Source organism: Podarcis cretensis (genome assembly GCF_951804945.1).
Source record: "Podarcis cretensis genome assembly, chromosome: 4".
In the NCBI taxonomy this organism is placed as follows: Eukaryota; Metazoa; Chordata; class Lepidosauria; order Squamata; family Lacertidae; genus Podarcis; species Podarcis cretensis.
In genome coordinates, this window is record NC_137173.1 from 85931958 (window position 1) to 85950275 (window position 18318).

General features: G+C 41.8%; 1 protein-coding gene across 1 annotated transcript in view; it reads right to left on the minus strand.

Annotated features, from left to right (window-relative positions):
• UBAC2 (UBA domain containing 2) overlaps window positions 1–18318 on the minus strand; it is an 85899-nt gene that overhangs the window by 6807 nt on the left and 60774 nt on the right. The window contains exon 7 of the mRNA XM_079972977.1: window positions 7485–7730. Within this exon, the coding sequence (XP_079829103.1) occupies window positions 7485–7730 (246 nt within the window). The remainder of the gene's footprint in view (window positions 1–7484; window positions 7731–18318) is intronic.

An 18318-nucleotide genomic window follows, 5' to 3' on the forward strand; every position in this document is an offset into this window, starting at 1 on the left:
CGGGAAGGTAAACGGCGTTTCCGTGTGCTGCGCTGGTGCAGGCTCGCCAGAGCAGCTTTGTCACGCTGGCCACGTGACCCGGAAGTGTCTCCGGACAGCGCTGGCCCCCAGCCTCTTAAGTGAGATGGGCGCACAACCCTAGAGTCGGACACGACTGGCCCGTATAGGCAGGGGTACCTTTACCTTTATCTTTGAAACAGAAATAATAGTGACCTAATGCATAGAGCTTTGACAGGATGAGATAAATATTACTGAAGTTGCACTAAAATAATTAGGAATAGTCATGCTAACAGTGTGGTATATTAGCGCCAGGTTACTGGAGGGTGTTACGTACATTACAATTTAATGAACACTCCCTCCCCCAAAGTAAGAAAGACTTGAACCCCCCCCCCCCGTGTTCTTGTGTGTGTCTGTCTGTCTCTCTCCACCCCATTCAGATAGCCCGAAAATAACTTGGAAATGAGCAGCACAGAAACCTCTGTTCTCTTAAGTTCATTTAGTGCCTTTCTATTTTCTCTACTGTGAAGAACAGCTGGTTGATTTGGAGCTTTAATAGCCTGCCTCATTTCAAAAATTCCAGCAGCTTTCAGAGATGAGTAAAATTACAAGTCATTAGTAAAGATGAGCAAAATCAGTTCCTATCACTCTCTGCAGCTGTGCGGAATTAACGAAAGAAGAATATCCCTCTTCTTTAGCAGTGAGAAAAAGAGACTACATAAAGGCTGCAATCCTACACGCTGCTCTGGGGAAAAGACCCACTGAACACAATGGGCCTTACTTCTGAGGAAAGATGCACAGGTCTGTGCTGTAAATATACTAATTCTGTTCTTACCTCTGTCACGTTTTTCTTTATAGCTCTATGAAGATTTTTATGAGTTGGTAAGCAGGTGATTTTTTAAAATAGTTTTTTTTAGAGAGAACTGTTAAGAACAGCAGTTGCCTTTCTTTCCAAGGAGATTACTGTCCCCTCATCCTGTGCATTACTGATTTCAGGAACTCTATTAGTTCACCAGGTTTTTAACTGCATTGGTTAATTTTATGTATTTCTGCATTGTGGGCTTGTGTTTTCCAAGAAAGCAGGGTAGGAATCAAATGAATTAATCATTTATCTTGATGAAGGGTAGTATATACATTTAATAAATAATAATGAGTAATAAAATTAAAAATATAATATAGGACTAACATATATTAACTTCAATTGTACTGTCTAACCTTCCGACAGGCAAAAAGCCCCCTAGAATAAAATTTGCTTTACAAATATCTTAAAAATGAGGAGGGGGGAAGAAGGAGAAAATGGCCAGTTGAATTTCTTCAGACAAATAATTCCAAAATGTGTGTGCCCCAGTTATGATAGTCTTACATCTATGAACAGACAATCTTAAATTGCAAAAGAAGAGAAGGCAGGTCATATCATCATTTTAGCAGGTTAAAGGTAAAGGGACCCCTGACCATTAGGTCCAGTCGCAGATGACTCTGGGGTTGCGGAGCTCATCTCGCTTTATGGGCCGAGGGAGCTGGCATACAGCTTCCGGGTCATGTGGCCAGCATGACTAAGCCGCTTCTGGGGAACCAGAGCAGGGCACGGAAACAGTTATTTGAGTCTAAAAACAAATAAGGAACAATTTGAACCCAGAAGTTCTAAACTTGCCTCTGCCTTGAACTCTTTGGAAAGCCTCTATCTCTTAGCCACTTACAGGGTTGGTGTAAGATTTCCTGAGATAATGTATGTCAAGTGCACGCCCTTTACCCAAAGAACATAGGGCAGGTTACATAAAAGATAAAAAAAAGTATAAGAACTACAGAACCTAAAATCACCGGAAAGACAGCAGTGCACCAAGACAGTACATCGGGTAGAGTCAACTAAAACCTCAACTCCACGAAAGCCTGGGCAACAAGGTGCATTTGCTGACCTGCTGATTAAAGATGGACCATGTTTGTGCAAGACGCATTTCAGTGCAAGATGTCGTTTAAACAGGATACTATGCAAATCCAAACCATTTGTTCTTATTATTGAGACATCAAATGCTCCCCTTCCTGTGCCTGTGAAACATCCTCCAAACTGTGACCTTCATTTACCATCATACGATCAGTTAATATAAAGGAAACAAGAGTAGGAGGAATATTTGAGAAACTGATTTTATCGCTGGCATGCTTAGTTAAGGCACCTCAGGTGACAGAGTTGTCAGCCTGGAGTACTGCTGTTAAAGTCAGGCATTGAGAAAAAACACTTCCCACATCTCCCTTGCCCTACAATGGCTTAGCAATGACGCTAGAAAGGGGCATGATATCGATGGGAAAGAAGAACAAAAACGGGATAATGGTGCTAAAGAAAAAAGAACAAACTTGTGGCCATTAACTCGTTCTTGTTATTTTTCTTTTTTTTTTTTCTTTTCTTTTTTGTCAATACTTTTTATTCAAACTTTACAAATACGCAAACCCATATAAATGTACACTGTACAATTCATCATATCAATAAACATAACAATATACATATAGATAAATTATAATTAATATAAGTAAATTATAATTGATTTACATAATATATTTATCTCTTCCCCTATTTAAAAAAAAAAAAAAACCACTTCATATTTGGGCTCTTATTGAGTCCTGGACTCCCCTCCACCCTATTGGTAAGTATCGAATAAATCCTACAGTCACGTATTTTATCTTGATCTTAAATATTAGACATTCTCTGTTAGAGTTATTACAACACCGCCAGTGCCCTCTACAATTTATTATCAATGTACTTCCAATATTTACTCCAATTTTTATGAAATTTTTGTTCATCTTGGTCTCGTATTCTACCCGTTAATCTAGCAAGTTCGGCATATTCCACCATTTTAATCTGCCAGTCACTTATACTAGGTATAGTTTCTGTTTTCCAATTTTGTGCCAGCATAATTCTTGCGGCTGTGGTGGCATAAAGGAATATTATCTTATCTTCTTTTTTAATCTCTTTACCCAACATTCCTAGCAGAAAGGCTTCAGGTTTTTTAGGAAAAGTATATTTGAGAATCTTTTTAAGTTCATTATAGATTAATTCCCAAAATCCTTTCACTTTATTACATAGCCACCACATGTGGTAGAAATCGCCTTCTGCCTCGCCACATTTCCAGCATTTTCTGTTCTTTAACCTGTAAATTTTAGCTAGTTTCACCGGTGTATGATACCACCTGTATATCATCTTCCACATATTTTCCCTCAATGCCGTACACGCCGTGAACTATTATTCCATAGTTCTAGCCACCTTTCAAAATCAATATTGTAACCCACGTCCATCGCCCACTTTGTCATTGCCTCCTTCACCTCCTCATCTTTAGTGTACCACTCCAGTAATATATCATATATCTTAGATAATGTTTTACTCTTTCCCTCTACCACCTCCACGTTGAACCTAGATTTTTTATCTTCAAATCCTGATTTCTTTTTATCTTCAATTAACAAACAATTCACCTGGTAGTATTGCAACCAGCTAGTGAATAAATTCTTTGTCTCCTCATATGGTCTGAATTTAAAACCTTGTTCTGATTTGATTATAAGTTCTTCATAAGTAGGGTTCTTCTCTTCCATATTAGTTTTCTTAATAGTTAACACCTCTATTGGTGAAACCCACCAGGGGGTCTTCCTTTCCAAAAGATTTTTATTCCTCTCCCATACCTGGAATATTGGACCCCTAAAAATATGATTCAGGAAGCCCCGATGTGCCTTCACCTTTTCATACCACAGGTACGAGTGCCACCCGAACCTGTTGTCGAAGCCCTCCAAAACTAATAATTCTCTGTTTTCCAATCTTATCCAATCTTTTAACCACAGTAGACATGCCGCTTCATAATACAGACTCAGATCCGGCAGGGAAAAACCCCCTCTTTCCTTTCTATCTACCAGTATTTTCATTTTAATTCGCGGTCTTGTTATTTTTCTACACATAATAATGAAACAAAAATTGGTCGAATGACTGCTGACCATTACGTCCAGTCGCGGATGACTCTGGGGTTGCGGTGCTCATCTCGCTTTACTGGCCACATGACCCAGCTTCCGGTTCACGTGGCCAGCATGACTAAGCTGCTTCTGGCGAACCAGAGCAGAAGGTCAGCGGGATTCGAACCACCGACCTTCTGATCGGCAAGCCCTAGGCTCTGTGGTTTAGACCATAGCGCCACCCGCATCCCTCCAACCGACAGTAGGCTGACACAAAAAGATGTTGAGCCAGTTCGCACATCATGATAACTCGTAGATAAAATAAGCAATGGTTTGATGCTCCTGCAACTACACTTGTTCACATGTAATGGGTTTAGCATTACATGTGAACAAGTGCTCACAGTTCATTTCCCTCAAACAAACCACAAGTCCTAGGTGAAGAAACACCCTTGGTTTCTGCTCATGCTTTGTTTGGAGGGAAACAAAGCACAAGTGCTTGTTCACACGTAATGCTAAGCCCGTGCTGCAGTTTGTTTCCTCCTGGCTGGAGAAAGGCAGGAGGGAGCAAAGTGGGCATGATTGAGCAGCATGTATTATTTTCAAATATGGTTTAATGTGTCGTGTGCCCCAGACCATTACACATCAGTTCCTAAGGAAAGAGTGACGGCTCTCTGAATAAGGCGACAGATATTCATTAACCTTAAGTCTCAAGTCTGTGGAAAGAACTCCTCAAATCTCTTCTTCAGATTAAAAAAAGGAAAAACCCTAATAACAGACTTCCAACCAGGGGCTTTGAACAGCTGTCTGCATATCACTAACCTTTTGTAGAGCCTTCATAGATCATGAAGCCAACCAGATTTTATTCTTAAGTGTGCTACTCACACTTTCCCAAATTCACCATGAGTAGCATAATGGCCAGTCCCCACTTCATAGGCCTGGAATGGGGAAGAGACATTGTGCAACTGGATTTGCTCCTCTATTTGAGAATTTAACAAATGCTCATATGCTTTAGCATTAGATAGGAGCATGGATCCCTTAGCGAACAAAGAAAAAAATAGGGATATACTCAGACAACAATATTCACTTCAGGCACTGACTGATTCAGTGCTTCAGAAAACAGCTCAATTTGGTTTAGACTGATTGGGTCTGAATCCCAGTCTGAAAAATCCAACACTTTACGTTTCCCCATTCACTATTATGAGGAAATAACAAAATGGCTATAACATTCTTCTGTTAGGCAGAATTGGATGAAACCTACAGATATAATAGTAGCTCTTCTTGGGCAAACTGCAGAAATATAAGTCCAGAAAATCAGAGGAAAAGCTCCTGAATTTTTAATTCCAAACATCTACTTTGTCTCTTCGTCACCACTTGTTATGCCCTCTTTTCAGTTTTCTAAACAAAGAAGCCCCCAAAACAATCTCTTTATCATTCTGGTTCCCATTTTCTGTGCTTTTTCAAACTCTGTGATATACTTTTGAGACTGGATGATACCAAATGCTGCCATGCCATGGATTTATATATTTACAAAGCAACCTGGTAAAGCCAAGATGGAAAGTGTCTGATCCCTGTTTTTATTTTGAACCAAACACAAAGTTTGGGAACAGATTGATCATATGACCTTTGTCTAAAAAACAGACAAACACTGTTGAACCAGCTTTTCCAACCTAACTTAAAGCTTATATATCTCACAATAGAAATGCAGACAGATTGTTAACCAATAATGGAAGAATACTGACAATGTTTATAGAGGGAGAAAATAAATCAACCAATTTAAACACCCTGCTAGAGTTTCACAAATATTCCTTCATGTTAAAGGGGTTGTGTGCAGTTGCTATGGCAATCTTACTTTTCATATCCCTGCTTTCATTTAGATCTTGGTTCCTACTGGAAAAAACACTGTTGGTCAAGACAGTCAGTGGGAAGGAGAACATTGGGAAATTGAGCAAATTAAAGAAGAAGGGGCCTCGGGAAATGTATTTGTAAGGGGAAGTGTGTAGGCGGTTTCACCACCTTGATAACAAGCATTGCAGAAGACACTGCCCTCAAAAAGGTTTATGCAAACCTCTCAATTCTGGCAGCTTCTCCAGGATATAGACTGACCCACTGAAGGCACAAATTTCCCTCCAAGTTTGGGCTAGTCAAGAAGATGTGGGTCTTGCTCATGCCCCGTCTTTGAATGTCATGCCACTTATATCAAGAGATGACAGAAAACAGGAGAGGGTTCTCAGTCCATATTGGCCTCATATCATGCAATGGGGAAAGAAAAATTAAGCACCATCAATGTGAATTGTGCACAATAAAATGGAAATGAAAAACGGAGAGGTCTGTTTTATATTACAACTGTGGCATCTGCAGGCCATACTCAAACAAGCTGAATGTATGTTGCTGGTCATGTTTTTGGGTGTACTTATATTTGCATAAGGTATTCAGACCTATTAACTTTTTTATCATATGTTTCTTATATGTTTCAACTAGTCTTAATCCTTCTACCTCTTTGAATGAGGGAAAGGGGGGGTGGAATCATTAAAGAACTGAGAAAGTCCACTTAGGGGGCCCTCTCCACCACTTCCTGCAGGGTCAAGGGCCACTTGGAGAATGCTTGGTGGGGCCCCTAGCTATTCTCTTCCAACAATGCCCCTTGCTACATCATAGTGTGGATTCATTTCAGAGGGACTACTGGGTGTGGGGTACACAGTATCAACTAGAGGCCAGCCACTGAGAGGAGTTCTGCTATATAGCCCCCTCCCCAAATGTCCACAAACCTTTGCCCCCTGAAATAGTCACCCCTAGTTTCACTACCTCTTTTGGCACCTGGCGTGCCAAATTTTAAATCCAAAGCTTAGAAAAGCAGCCCTTCAGCCCAGCCGTAAATATAGATATATCTAAGTACCTATAAGGGACGCGGGTGGCGCTGTGGGTTAAACCACAGAGCCTAGGACTTGCCGATCAGAAGGTCGGCAATTTGAATCCCCGTGACGGGGTGAGCTCCCATTGCTCGGTCCCTGCTCCTGCCCACCTAGCAGTTTGAAAGCACGTCAAAGTGCAAGTAGATAAATAGGTACCGCTTCGACGGGAAGGTAAACGGCGTTTCCGTGCACTGCTCTGGTTTGCCAGAAGCGGCTTAGTCATGCTGACCACATGACCTGGAAGCTGTACGCCGGCTCCCTCGGCCAATAAAGCGAGATGAGCGCCGCAGCCCCCGAGTCGGCCATGACTGGACCTAATGGTCAGGCATCCCTTTACCTTTTAAGTACCTATAGCCCTGTAGTCCCAAGTCCAGCCTCTAGGAGGAAAAGATGTTCTGCCAAGGACTGGGAGACCCTACCACTGCCACCACCCTCTGCCACATCCCTACAAAAACCACACATTTCTGGGGAGTCTTGGGGGCAGGGAAAGGGGACTTTGTGAGAGGTACTTCTCAAGTATCCTTGAAGGTTCGCAATGGTTTCAAATGCATAGAAAGCCTTGACTCTTTTGGGGGCTGCTTAGCATCCCTCGATCTAGATAAAACAAATTACGCTCTACAAATAAGCTAAATCCCCCAGGCAATATATTTTCTTTACCTGCTGCTGTCTTTGATGCCTCATCTGGGCAAACTGAGACATCAAGATTTGCCTATCCAATAGCTCCATTCTTTGTTGCCTCTGTATGTCCACAGTTGCTCCCATTCCAACGCTTATCTCACTGGATGGCTCCACAGATGAGAAAATTGGTTCAAGAGTCCAAGCAAATATTCTTGCCACACCACTGGGTACACAAAGTACATGGTACACTTTTAGCACAGTGCTGCTGTAGCACATTCCAGAAATCTGAAAGCAAAAATAATCAACAATTCTTAATATGCAGTTTTAAGAATGCCAATTGACTAGCAAAATTTGGATAACATTTATCTGACCAATTAGCTTTAATGACACATCATTACCTCATAACCGGATGTGAATTTCAAAAGGTTATTTTTAATGTGAAAGCAAAACTCCAAAGATGACGAATTCTGTCTCACACATGGTTCCAGATTTTACTGAAGCACAAGTATATCACAAAGAATATGGTTCTGGCAAGTAATACAAAGAAGAACCAACTATTTGAATAACTGTCCAACTAAATGTGGGCAGGCAAGATGAGAAATTAGGAGGGAAGTTAGTTATCTATTCCACAGCAGACTCTACTTGGGAACTTCACAAGGAAAATGTTTACAAATGGCACAAATCACCCATTTCTCTATGCAAAGACAACAACAGGCCCCACTTGCTCTAGAAAAGGTAATTTTCCTCCATCTAAGTCATAACTGTTTAATCATTACAACATAGCAAAGAAAGAAGTTACATCATCCAACAGGTTAATAATATTGCTTGTCCAAATTAATAAATTTATGCCTGGTTTTTACTACAATTACATTATTTTCTTATCTTAAATCAGACAGATGTTTTTAGAAACTAATACATGCCTCAAGAATATTTTGGGGGGATGAAAAGGGTATGGGAGGTGGCAGATATAGATGGGAAAATTTCAAGTCAGGGTGACAGTTTATTTACCTGCTGAAACTTCAAGCAATTCAGAGCTTGGCCCCTCTTTGGCAATATCACCATTGCCTATGTGTCATGGGTATTCAGCATAAGTTTTTTTCTCCTTGGAACTGTAACTAAGCTACCCACTTGGCCAGATGAGTGGATATTTACCTCAAGAAAATTGAAACATTGGTATTGGCAAAAGGGCCAGGATCTTTTGTTAAGCAAGTGCCTTAACTGTCGTGTTTTAGGACAGGACAGTCTGTTTTCTCCCGGAACAAATACTGTAAGAGTAGAGATGAACAGCCTCTTTCTTCCACACATTTTGTCCATGTGTAAGATGCAACCAGCACAAGAGCAGCATGCATTTTTATTTTCTTAGAAGAGATACGATCTTACACATATAACACATTGTGGGGAGAGACATAGCTTGTGACTGAGACAGTCTAATGTGGCATGATGAAGATGCATCACATTCACTCCCAACTCTGCTTTGGTAAAAAGAGAAAATAATCGCAGTGTGTGTGTGTTGATGTTGCCTAAGATCCACCAGTTAGCTATCCCTGTAGGAAACTAAGAGAGATATTTAACTGTCACATATGCTGATACCGTGCAACATCAGTACTGATGTATCTATACTGGTGTAAAATGTCTTAAAACCACAAAAGGAGATGTGCATTATACCTATTTCCATTTGCCCTATCAAGCATTTATGCGTATTTAGTGGTGTTTGACTTGCTTTTTTACTTTCTTTGACACTCAGAACTTCCTCTTCTGCTAGTTTATAAGTTATCACCTGAGAAGCTAAACACAGGCAAATTCAAGCTGTTTTTCTTTCTATAAAAAAACTGTTTTTCTTCTGACTTAAAAATAAGATGGACTGTGTGAAGATCTTTTTACAATCCAATTGCTTTCTAAATGAACTCTGTTACAGCATTATCCTGGAATCTTAATGCACAAACTAAAAAGGTTGCAAGGATATATACTCACGCAAGAGCCTAACCAATTAATTAGTCAGCAAGCTAAATGAGGTGGAGTCATATTTTGTATTCTCTCCAGGGTTTACTTATGTTTTTAAAGAGTAGCTAAACTGTCCTAGAACAGAGATCAATATTATTATGGTGTAAGCAGAGGGCCCTTCGCATTGTGCATAAAATCTGACACATGGTTTTAACAAGCCTCTTCGTTTCCCCTTGGATTAGCATTGTCAAATGTCCTCATTTGAAATACACATCGCTGTCTAGTGGTCTGCACCCTCCCATCGCAACACTAAACCACAAAGAAAAAAAAGGAAGTGGCTGTGGCTTTGTTTTCACTTCCGATAAATCAAACAGACATTCTGTGCTGACATGCTATAGGACAGAGATGCCATTTGCACTCCTTTTGCTTAAATGGAAGATTTAACAATTCAGCTAGAATCATCCACATTCGACTGAGCATGAAAAAGGGAAGAAGTAATGAATGACAGCCAAAACCCGTTGCCAGGCATGTGAAACAAGACTGTCCCATCATTTTGTTCAGCCTTCTTCCCTTTGCCTTCTGTGAGCAAACGTCAGGAAGCCAAGGGACAATTTCATTACTCTAAGTTTCCAGCACATTCATCATGACTCACAAACACTTTCCAGTTTAGGATAGTACTTAAGCAACACCATATTGGCCCCAAACAAAAGTTCTGCAGTACAGCTAATTTGAAAACAAGTGCTGTTTTGAAATACTGACGACCGATGTGAAATCAAAGGCCGGCATATGGCTCAAGAGGCAGGTGGACTCCAGATGTTTTGGGACTACAACTCCCATCATCCCTAGCTAACAGGACCAGCGGTCAAGGATGATGGGAATTGTAGTCCCAAAACATCTGGAGGGCCGAGGTTGCCTCTGCCTGCTGCAGAACAAAACCTCCTCACACTTTACATTTCAACCTGACTCCCTACCTAACTCCCAACCTCTCCAACCAACACCTCCCACTCAACTTGACTTAACTCACTCTCTCCAACCAAAGCCTCTCCTTTTAAACTCTCCCTTCTGGACCCACAGCCAATCAGAGGCTGCCGTTCTTTAACCATTTGCTGGCAGGAGATAAAAGTAAAAAGCCCTATGCGTGGGCTAAGGGTACAGGTCCTCTTATGAATCTGTAGCTGAACAGGAAACAGAGAGCAGGAATAAATCAGCAGTAGTCACAATGGAAACATGTAAAAAGGATTTGTATTAGGACTGGCCTTTTTAACTTGCTTATAAAATGGTGTTGAGTTACGCAGGGGTGAGCAGTGTGGTTTGCTGATAACCTCAAATGATTCAAGGTGCAAAGAAAAAGGCGACTGCTGAGATTCTCAAAATGATTTCTCCGAACTTGGGGAGTAGGCAATAAAATGACACAGTTCAAAGTAAGAGTACAATGAAATACAGTGGGGCAAATATCCTAACTTCGTATGTACGGGTACACTAATGGAGTCTGAGCTGATGGTGACCAACAAGGAAACCGAACTTGGTTGTCCTGGGTGGGTAGCCAATAAAATCCAATCGCAGCAGCTGCGAAAAATGTGAATCCCACCCTAGCATTAGCAAAGCGACTGAAAATGAAACTCCCAATACCACAATGCCTTTATACCAGGAGTGGCAAACCTCTGGCCTAAGGGCCAGATGTATCCTGCAGCCCCGCCCAACATCTGGCGTGTGGTCTCTTCCCCTTGCCCCCTCCCCACAACTAAATTAAGCTTAAAAAAAAAGCTTCCATTGGTGCCAGTGGCAGGATTATTAAAAGTCTCACTGCAGCTGGGGAGGATCTTTCAGGGGTTGTGGTGTCACAGGTAGGAAGGGGGGACTTAACCCTCCATCAGTTTGTCAGTCATATTTTTATTGTTTGCAGCACAATCACTCCCCACTCTTCAAAACCCCCGGACAATTCAAGAGCAAGTTAAATATAAATGTTCAGAAAAGCCAAGTTCTCAGAACTTCAAAATGTCAAGTTCCCCAAATCATTTAGGTTAAAAAGTCCCATGGCAGTTGACACTGTTTAAGAGTTTAGAAGTAGTTCATAACTATCTTGATGCAGCTACTGCATATAAAATGAGCCTTGTCTATGTCATCGAGCAGCTATTTAATTCCCAAAGCATCTGACCTCCTAAATTATTATGAAATGGACAGATCAATCGATGCATAGTTGATTACAGGAAGAGTAATGCAGAATATATTACACAATATCTTCAGTCTGGCCTGATCTGCCTACAGAAAGGTAGTCCCATCAGATATTTTGTGGGCATAGTTTGAAATATAAGCTGAGTAAATATATGCCCTAACAAGGGGTGGGGGTGGGGAGATAATTCCTGCAGATAAACAGTCCATTTATGGCCAGATTTAATTTTAATATTCCAAACTGAAGGCTAAGAATCTTTCATATAGTCAAAGCTCATTTTGGAAACTTCAGCAAAAATTACATCACAGATCCTATGGTCAGAAATGTCGAAAGATTACATTTGAAATGGAATAATTTGACAACAAATGATCACGATGCCTACAAAACACAGTTTTGCTAAATTAGCAAGATTTTTTAATGGAGAATAAGGAAATCAATGGCTACTAGTTATGATTGCTATAGTCTAGCTCCAGGACCAGAAACAGTATGTCTCTGAATACCAGTCACTCAAGCACAACATTAGAAGGCAATTACCAGATCAAGGGTTTCCCCCACAGTCACCAGTTTGACCACTGTAGGAAACAGAATGGTGAACTAGACAGGCTTTGGTCTGATCTGGCAGCATTTCTGAAATCTAGAACTCAATGTTGGACAAAAGACTAATCTTTCCACTACCCAGTAATCTTTGCACAGAACAGAGCACAATCAAAAATGTAATCCGACTTTCTTTTTTTAAACTTTTTATTTTAGAATACATTACATACACACATGCAACAAAATAATGAGGAAATGGAAATATAAAGGGAGTGGAGTAAAGGACATCATTCAGTTTAACATGCAATAAATAATGAATTGAAGTCCACAATACAACTTGTCCCTCCTATTTCAGAAGCTGCATGTGTCACATTTTTCAAGCTCAGGACAGGTAAAAAAACCCCCAAAATTAAAAAACCCAACCTATTTTGTAGATAGTTCTTGTGGCTTAAAACAAGAGGAAAACTTTTACTCTATGACAGTAAACCGCTGTAGTCAGTAACAGAAGCTGCCAAGGGTAGCTTGAAAAAGGAGTACAGAATGGCAAATAGATTCATTTTTTCCCATATCCTATGGTTTTGTCAAAGGAATGCCATGTGCATAACAATGTCATCATTAACACTGACATGGTATTCATTCATTCATTCATTCATTCACTCACTCAATTTGCATCCCACCTTCCCCCCAAGTGGGAGAAAAGCCCAGAGCATCAGACACAGCAATGATAAAACATTAAAAACACAACAGGTAAAAACTGTTTAAACATTATAAAAAATGGTTACAGTGTATTTCTGACTTAGTAAAATGCCTTAATAAAAGGAATATTTTTAAATTTCTCTTGAAAGTTAATCGTGAGGGAGACAGATGCACCTTATTAGGGAGGATATTCCACAAATGGGGAGCCACCACTGAAAAGGTCCTTCGCAGCTCATCGTCAATCAGGCAGCCAGCTTATTTGAAGGCAGCTTTCCAGTTTTTGTAAATATAATGAGTTGGATCCAAAGATCCCTCAGTCAAAAGGAGGGAACCTTTGTATCCAATACGACGTATTTTTGGAATTGGTAATAAACACTGAAAGGAAGCACAGCTGGACTTCAACTTAAAACTTGCCAAGTCTGCACCAAATGAAAGTTTCATAAACATTTGAAAATAAATGAAAATTCTCCAATGAAGTTACCCACTCTCTAACAAAAGTAAGACTGCACACTGAGGCCAAAAGTCCTTTAGCAATGACAGACCTCCCAAGATAGCTCATTCAGAAGAGTATGAGACACCACAATCTCAAGGTTGTTGGTTAGAGCCCCACATTGGGCAAAAGATTCCTGCGTTGCAGTGGTTTGGACTATATGACTCTCACAGTCTCTTCCAACTCTACAATTCTATGATTCCAAGACCTTCAAGCTTCAAACACAGTTCTTAAAAGGCTATCCTGTGGCTTACAGCAACTAAGTTCATCCTTCCTCAGCCTCCCAAGGGTGACCCTATACAGTGGTGCCTCGCAAGACGAAATTAATCCGTTTCGCGAGTCTCTTCGTCTTGCGGTTTTTTCGTCTTGCGAAGCACGGCTATTAGCGGCTTAGCGGCTTAGCAGCTATTAGCGGCTTAGCGGCTATTAACGGCTTAGCAGCTATTAACAGCTTAGCGGCTTAGCGGCTTTAAGAAAAAGGAAACAAACTTGCAAGAACTCGCAAGACGTTTCGTCTTGTGAAGCAAGCCCATAGGGAAATTCGTCTTGCAGAACGACTCAAAAAACGGAAAACTCTTTCGTCTAGCGAGTTTTTCGTCTTGCGAGGCATTCGTCTTGCGGGGCACCACTGTATAGGGAAGTTCATTCAAATATCAATGGATGACATTTTACCCATGGATGCATTCCTCCAAACTCAAGAAAGTTGCGTATTACGTCACCAGCCTAAGCTTATGGGATAGAGCACGGAACAAATGTTACAGAGTGCTGGAATTAACCCTACCACCTGGGATTCAGATTTTATGTTGCAGTACATTTTCTGCATTGGCAGGAGGTTTGGCTGGTTGACCTCTGAGATCCCCTTCAGCTCTATGAGTAGCACAGACAATGATTCACTTAAGGATTATGCAGTATTAGCTTTTTGCAAGTTTACAAGTAGGGTACACTATCAATCTGAGGTCCAAGAATTTTCAACTGATGACGAATTATCCTTTGAAAATGCAAATCACACAATGCATTTTGGAAATGAGTGTCAGGTCTGTTGAAGTCTGCCATTCTAACTGCAGAAACAGCAACTTGAATGTCTAGGCAACTGATAAAGCAATCACTACCTTACTCACCTCTGATTGCTGGTACTTCTTGTTCTGTGGTTTGATGACAAAACATGAGAACAAAACAAGAGTCCTATGCTTTCAAACAGACTTCCAACTAAATGAATGTGACAGACAAGAGATACTGAAAGAAAAACCAGTCAGGGAGGTAAGTATTTAAATTCCACTTTAAATATTTGGAAGTTTTGTAAGAACCCAAAGAATGCCAACTTTTATTTTAAAATATTTCTATTCATCATGCTACATTTTCACATGGTAAAAAGTAATACAGGATCATCTAATAAAGGACAGCTCTAAGACCACTTTGCACCTGTTGGATCTGTGCGGCAATGTAGGCAGCTCAGAACATTAAAAAGTCCACTTCTTCTGTTATCCACAACTGAAATGCCCTTTTGCTGCATATTTATGCTGCATAAAAATGTCCCTACAGCTGTGACTTGGGGCAGCCTGGGACTGATTTCCACTATGAGAAAATAACCATTATCAGAAGAAACCTTAAAAAACCTGACCCCAAGAAGCATTTCTCAAATGCAGCCACTTTTATAAAGAGAGCATGTTGAATCTAGAGCAGCCTGAAAATGAATACACAGGATAGGGCAAACAGGTGAGCATTTAGAGTATTCTGTAGCATTGGTGATTAGCAAGGACAAGTATTTTAGAAAAGGCATTTTTCATTCTCTTGCAAAGATTTTAGGAAATATATCAGTACAAGAAGGGAAGACTGTCAAGCATCTAACTACTTATGTACTCTTGCCAAAGTGTACATTAGAGTATAGCTTGAAGTCATGCCAAAGGCACAGTGCAATTCAATTCATGTGCTTTTGTCTTCCACATACAGGAAGCTACATCTGTCAAAGGATGTCAAGGAAGACTGTTTCCCCTCATCTGTCCAAATAATCAGTGTAAGCATTTCTTTGTTTCGAAAACAGAAATGAAAGCCTCAGTTTTCCTGCCCATTCTTCCAAAAATATCAGCTATCAACCAGCCACACAAAGAAAAACAAGTCGTCTTGGCCTAATATGGGCTAAACGACTAAATTATAAAAGACTAAAAATAAGCTTCTTAAAGCATAAGCTTTATTTGTAGTCTAATGCAGAGATGAATACAAATGCTAAATTAAACAAAGGAAACTGTATTAAACGTTACGTCTGAAAAGCTAAGTCTGAAAAGCTAAACGACAACCCTGTTACGCTCATGCCTGTGAACCACGAGCCAGGTTCCTGGATATATTTAGATTTGCCTGCATTGTGTGCGTAAGTCTACTTCCCAGTCCCAGTCCAGTAAACAAGATGAAAGAGATGGAGTAGCATTCACAGGTCCTATCCACTAACGTCAGCCGTCAACTTTTACAATATTGTGACCTGAAGTAAGGTGAATTTGGTATGACCCTTAGAGGCAGAATTGCAAATCATAGACGCTTCAGGGTTGGTAAAGTCAACTTCAGGGTTTTGTATTTGTTTTTAATGGAAATGTGGAATGATAAAAGTTTTACGTACAGCAAAACCAAGCTAACAACTGGGTAGGCTAAATTCAGCTTGCTAAGAGGTGTTTTCTTCTCTCCTCATCCCCACAGATGCAAGTTAACTGGAAAATGAGGAACATGGAGGAATGACACCTGCGGCAATGGGACCTGGGAGCAGGAAGAGAAGGGGCTAGAGGCATTATCTTGCCATACCTAATCATCTGGCAAAACTAGGTGTTAACCAGACCTCTTAACTTCTAAATTTACAAACTGTGGAGCACACCCCATGGATACATGTGTTTGGGACAAGACAAAGTGTGTTCAAGGTTTCTGAGAGGAAGCGGATCTCTTTAGTCAAGGTTAGGCATTGTTGTCTCTAAGGGAGACAGACCTGGCATAATATACAGATGGGGTTAGGGTGATGAGGTTTCAAGGAGAGGATCATACCTTAACTTTTTCTCTAACCCCTAGCAACTGAGGCTTGACATTGCAGCTATCACTTACTCCAGGCATAGGCAAACTCAGCCCTCCAGATGTTTTCAGACTACAATTCCCATCATCCCTGACCACTGGTCCTGTTAGCTAGGGATGATGGGAGTTGTAGTCCCAAAAACATCTGGAGGGCCATGTTTGCCTATGCCTGACTTACTCAGTGCTTTGGAAACATTTTCTGCCATATATACAAGTGTGCCTGAAACTATGTGCAAGGATTGCTATATCATACATCTAGCAGCTAACTAGCACTGAGCTATGGGGTCCAGAAAGGGCTGCTGGTTAGAAGGCTTTGTATTCAAAATGTCTGATAAACAGAGCTTCAGCTACAATATCCCAAATTGAAAATTTGCAGAAATTGTAGATGGAACATCCCTTACCAGCTTTTTGGATGTTAAGATCTGCAAAGGGCCTCTCTCTACTTTCAGAAGTGCAGGGAATGGCACCCCAGACAAAGGCTTTCTCCATTGAAGCTAACTTGTGGAACTCCCTCTCCAAAGAGGTGCACATAGCAGCCTCATTGTACCACCTCTATTGCATGTTGAAGATGTACCTCTTAACACTAGCCTTTCTTTGACAGCACAGGTCCCAATTTGGCCTGTGAGGCAATTTCCCTCAAACTCACCCACCCACCTGCCCCACAAGTGTTGTGGGGAATCAGTTGACAAATGGTGACTTCAACCTTGCTAGATTGGCTGTGTGACTGAGTTCCTTGAGCTCTGCAGAAAGCAGCTTTGCTAGCCCTATCCTCAGTGTTTTGCCAAGCATGAGGTAGGCCCAGTCTAATTCATTTTATGGGCAAGATGTTCAAGGGCATTCTGGCAGCTTGATCCAGTATTCCTGGAGGAAACCATTTATCTTGATCCTTTTTCAATCTGATTTCCACCCTGGTTATAGACGGAAATTGCCTTGGTATCCTAGTGGATAACCTGCACCAAAAGATGGATGGTAAGAGTATGAATCTGTCGGTTGACCTGTATCTCTAATCAACATTCAATACCACCAGCCACAGTATTCGTCTGAGCCAACTATGCAGTGTGACTTTATTCCTGGAGGGCAGACTCTAGAAAGCAGAGTTGGAGGACTGCTGAAGAATTTGGAGCAGCGACGTAGCATGGGTTGTCAGCACCCGGGGCAAGGCAAGTAATTTGCGCCCCCTAACCCGGGGCAAGGCAAGTAATTTGCGCCCCTAACCCCTAACCTGCCGCCGCTGCCAGCTTCTTCTCGCTGCTGCCTGGGCTGGGGTATTTACGGTAAGGTAGCCACGGCGGCGGGTCCGTGTCAGGTGATCTGAGGCGAGTTGCCGCTGGCGCTGCTGCCCAAACGACGCCGCTTGCCCAGAGGAGGAGGAGGGCAGAGAGGCGAGGAAAATGCAACATGGCCCAGCAGCTGCAGCAGCAGCGGCAGCGGGGGGGCTGTGAGGAGGGGCTGCCTGGCGCGCCCTCTGCGGCCCTGACGCGCAGGGACTGCGGCGAGCGCTGAGAGCCGCTGCCTGCCGGACGCCATCAGCCCGGACGCGTGCACAGCTCGTCGGTTCCGCGAGACATGGGGCTCTGCTACAGCCTGCGCCTGAGGCTCTTCGGCGACTCTGGAGGCGGCGAGCGCGCCCCCCCCCAGATGTTGCACCCAGTGCGGCCAGCCCCCCCTGCACCCCCCACGCTACGCCACTGATTTGGAGCAAATGATTCAGCAGAGGAAACACAGCCCAGAATAACTAAGGAGATAGTACAAGAATCCTTGGCTAGTTTAGATGTATTCAAGTCTCCAGGACCAGATGAACTGCATCCAAGAGTATTAAAAGAACTGGCAGATGTGATCTCAGAACCACTGGCAGTCATCTTTGAGAATTCCTGGAGAACAGGCGAAGTCCCGGCAGACTGGAGGAGGGCAAATGTTGTCCTTATTTTCAAAAGGGGGAAAAGAGAGGACCCAAATAATTACCGCCCAGTCAGTCTGACATCAATACCAGGGAAGATTCT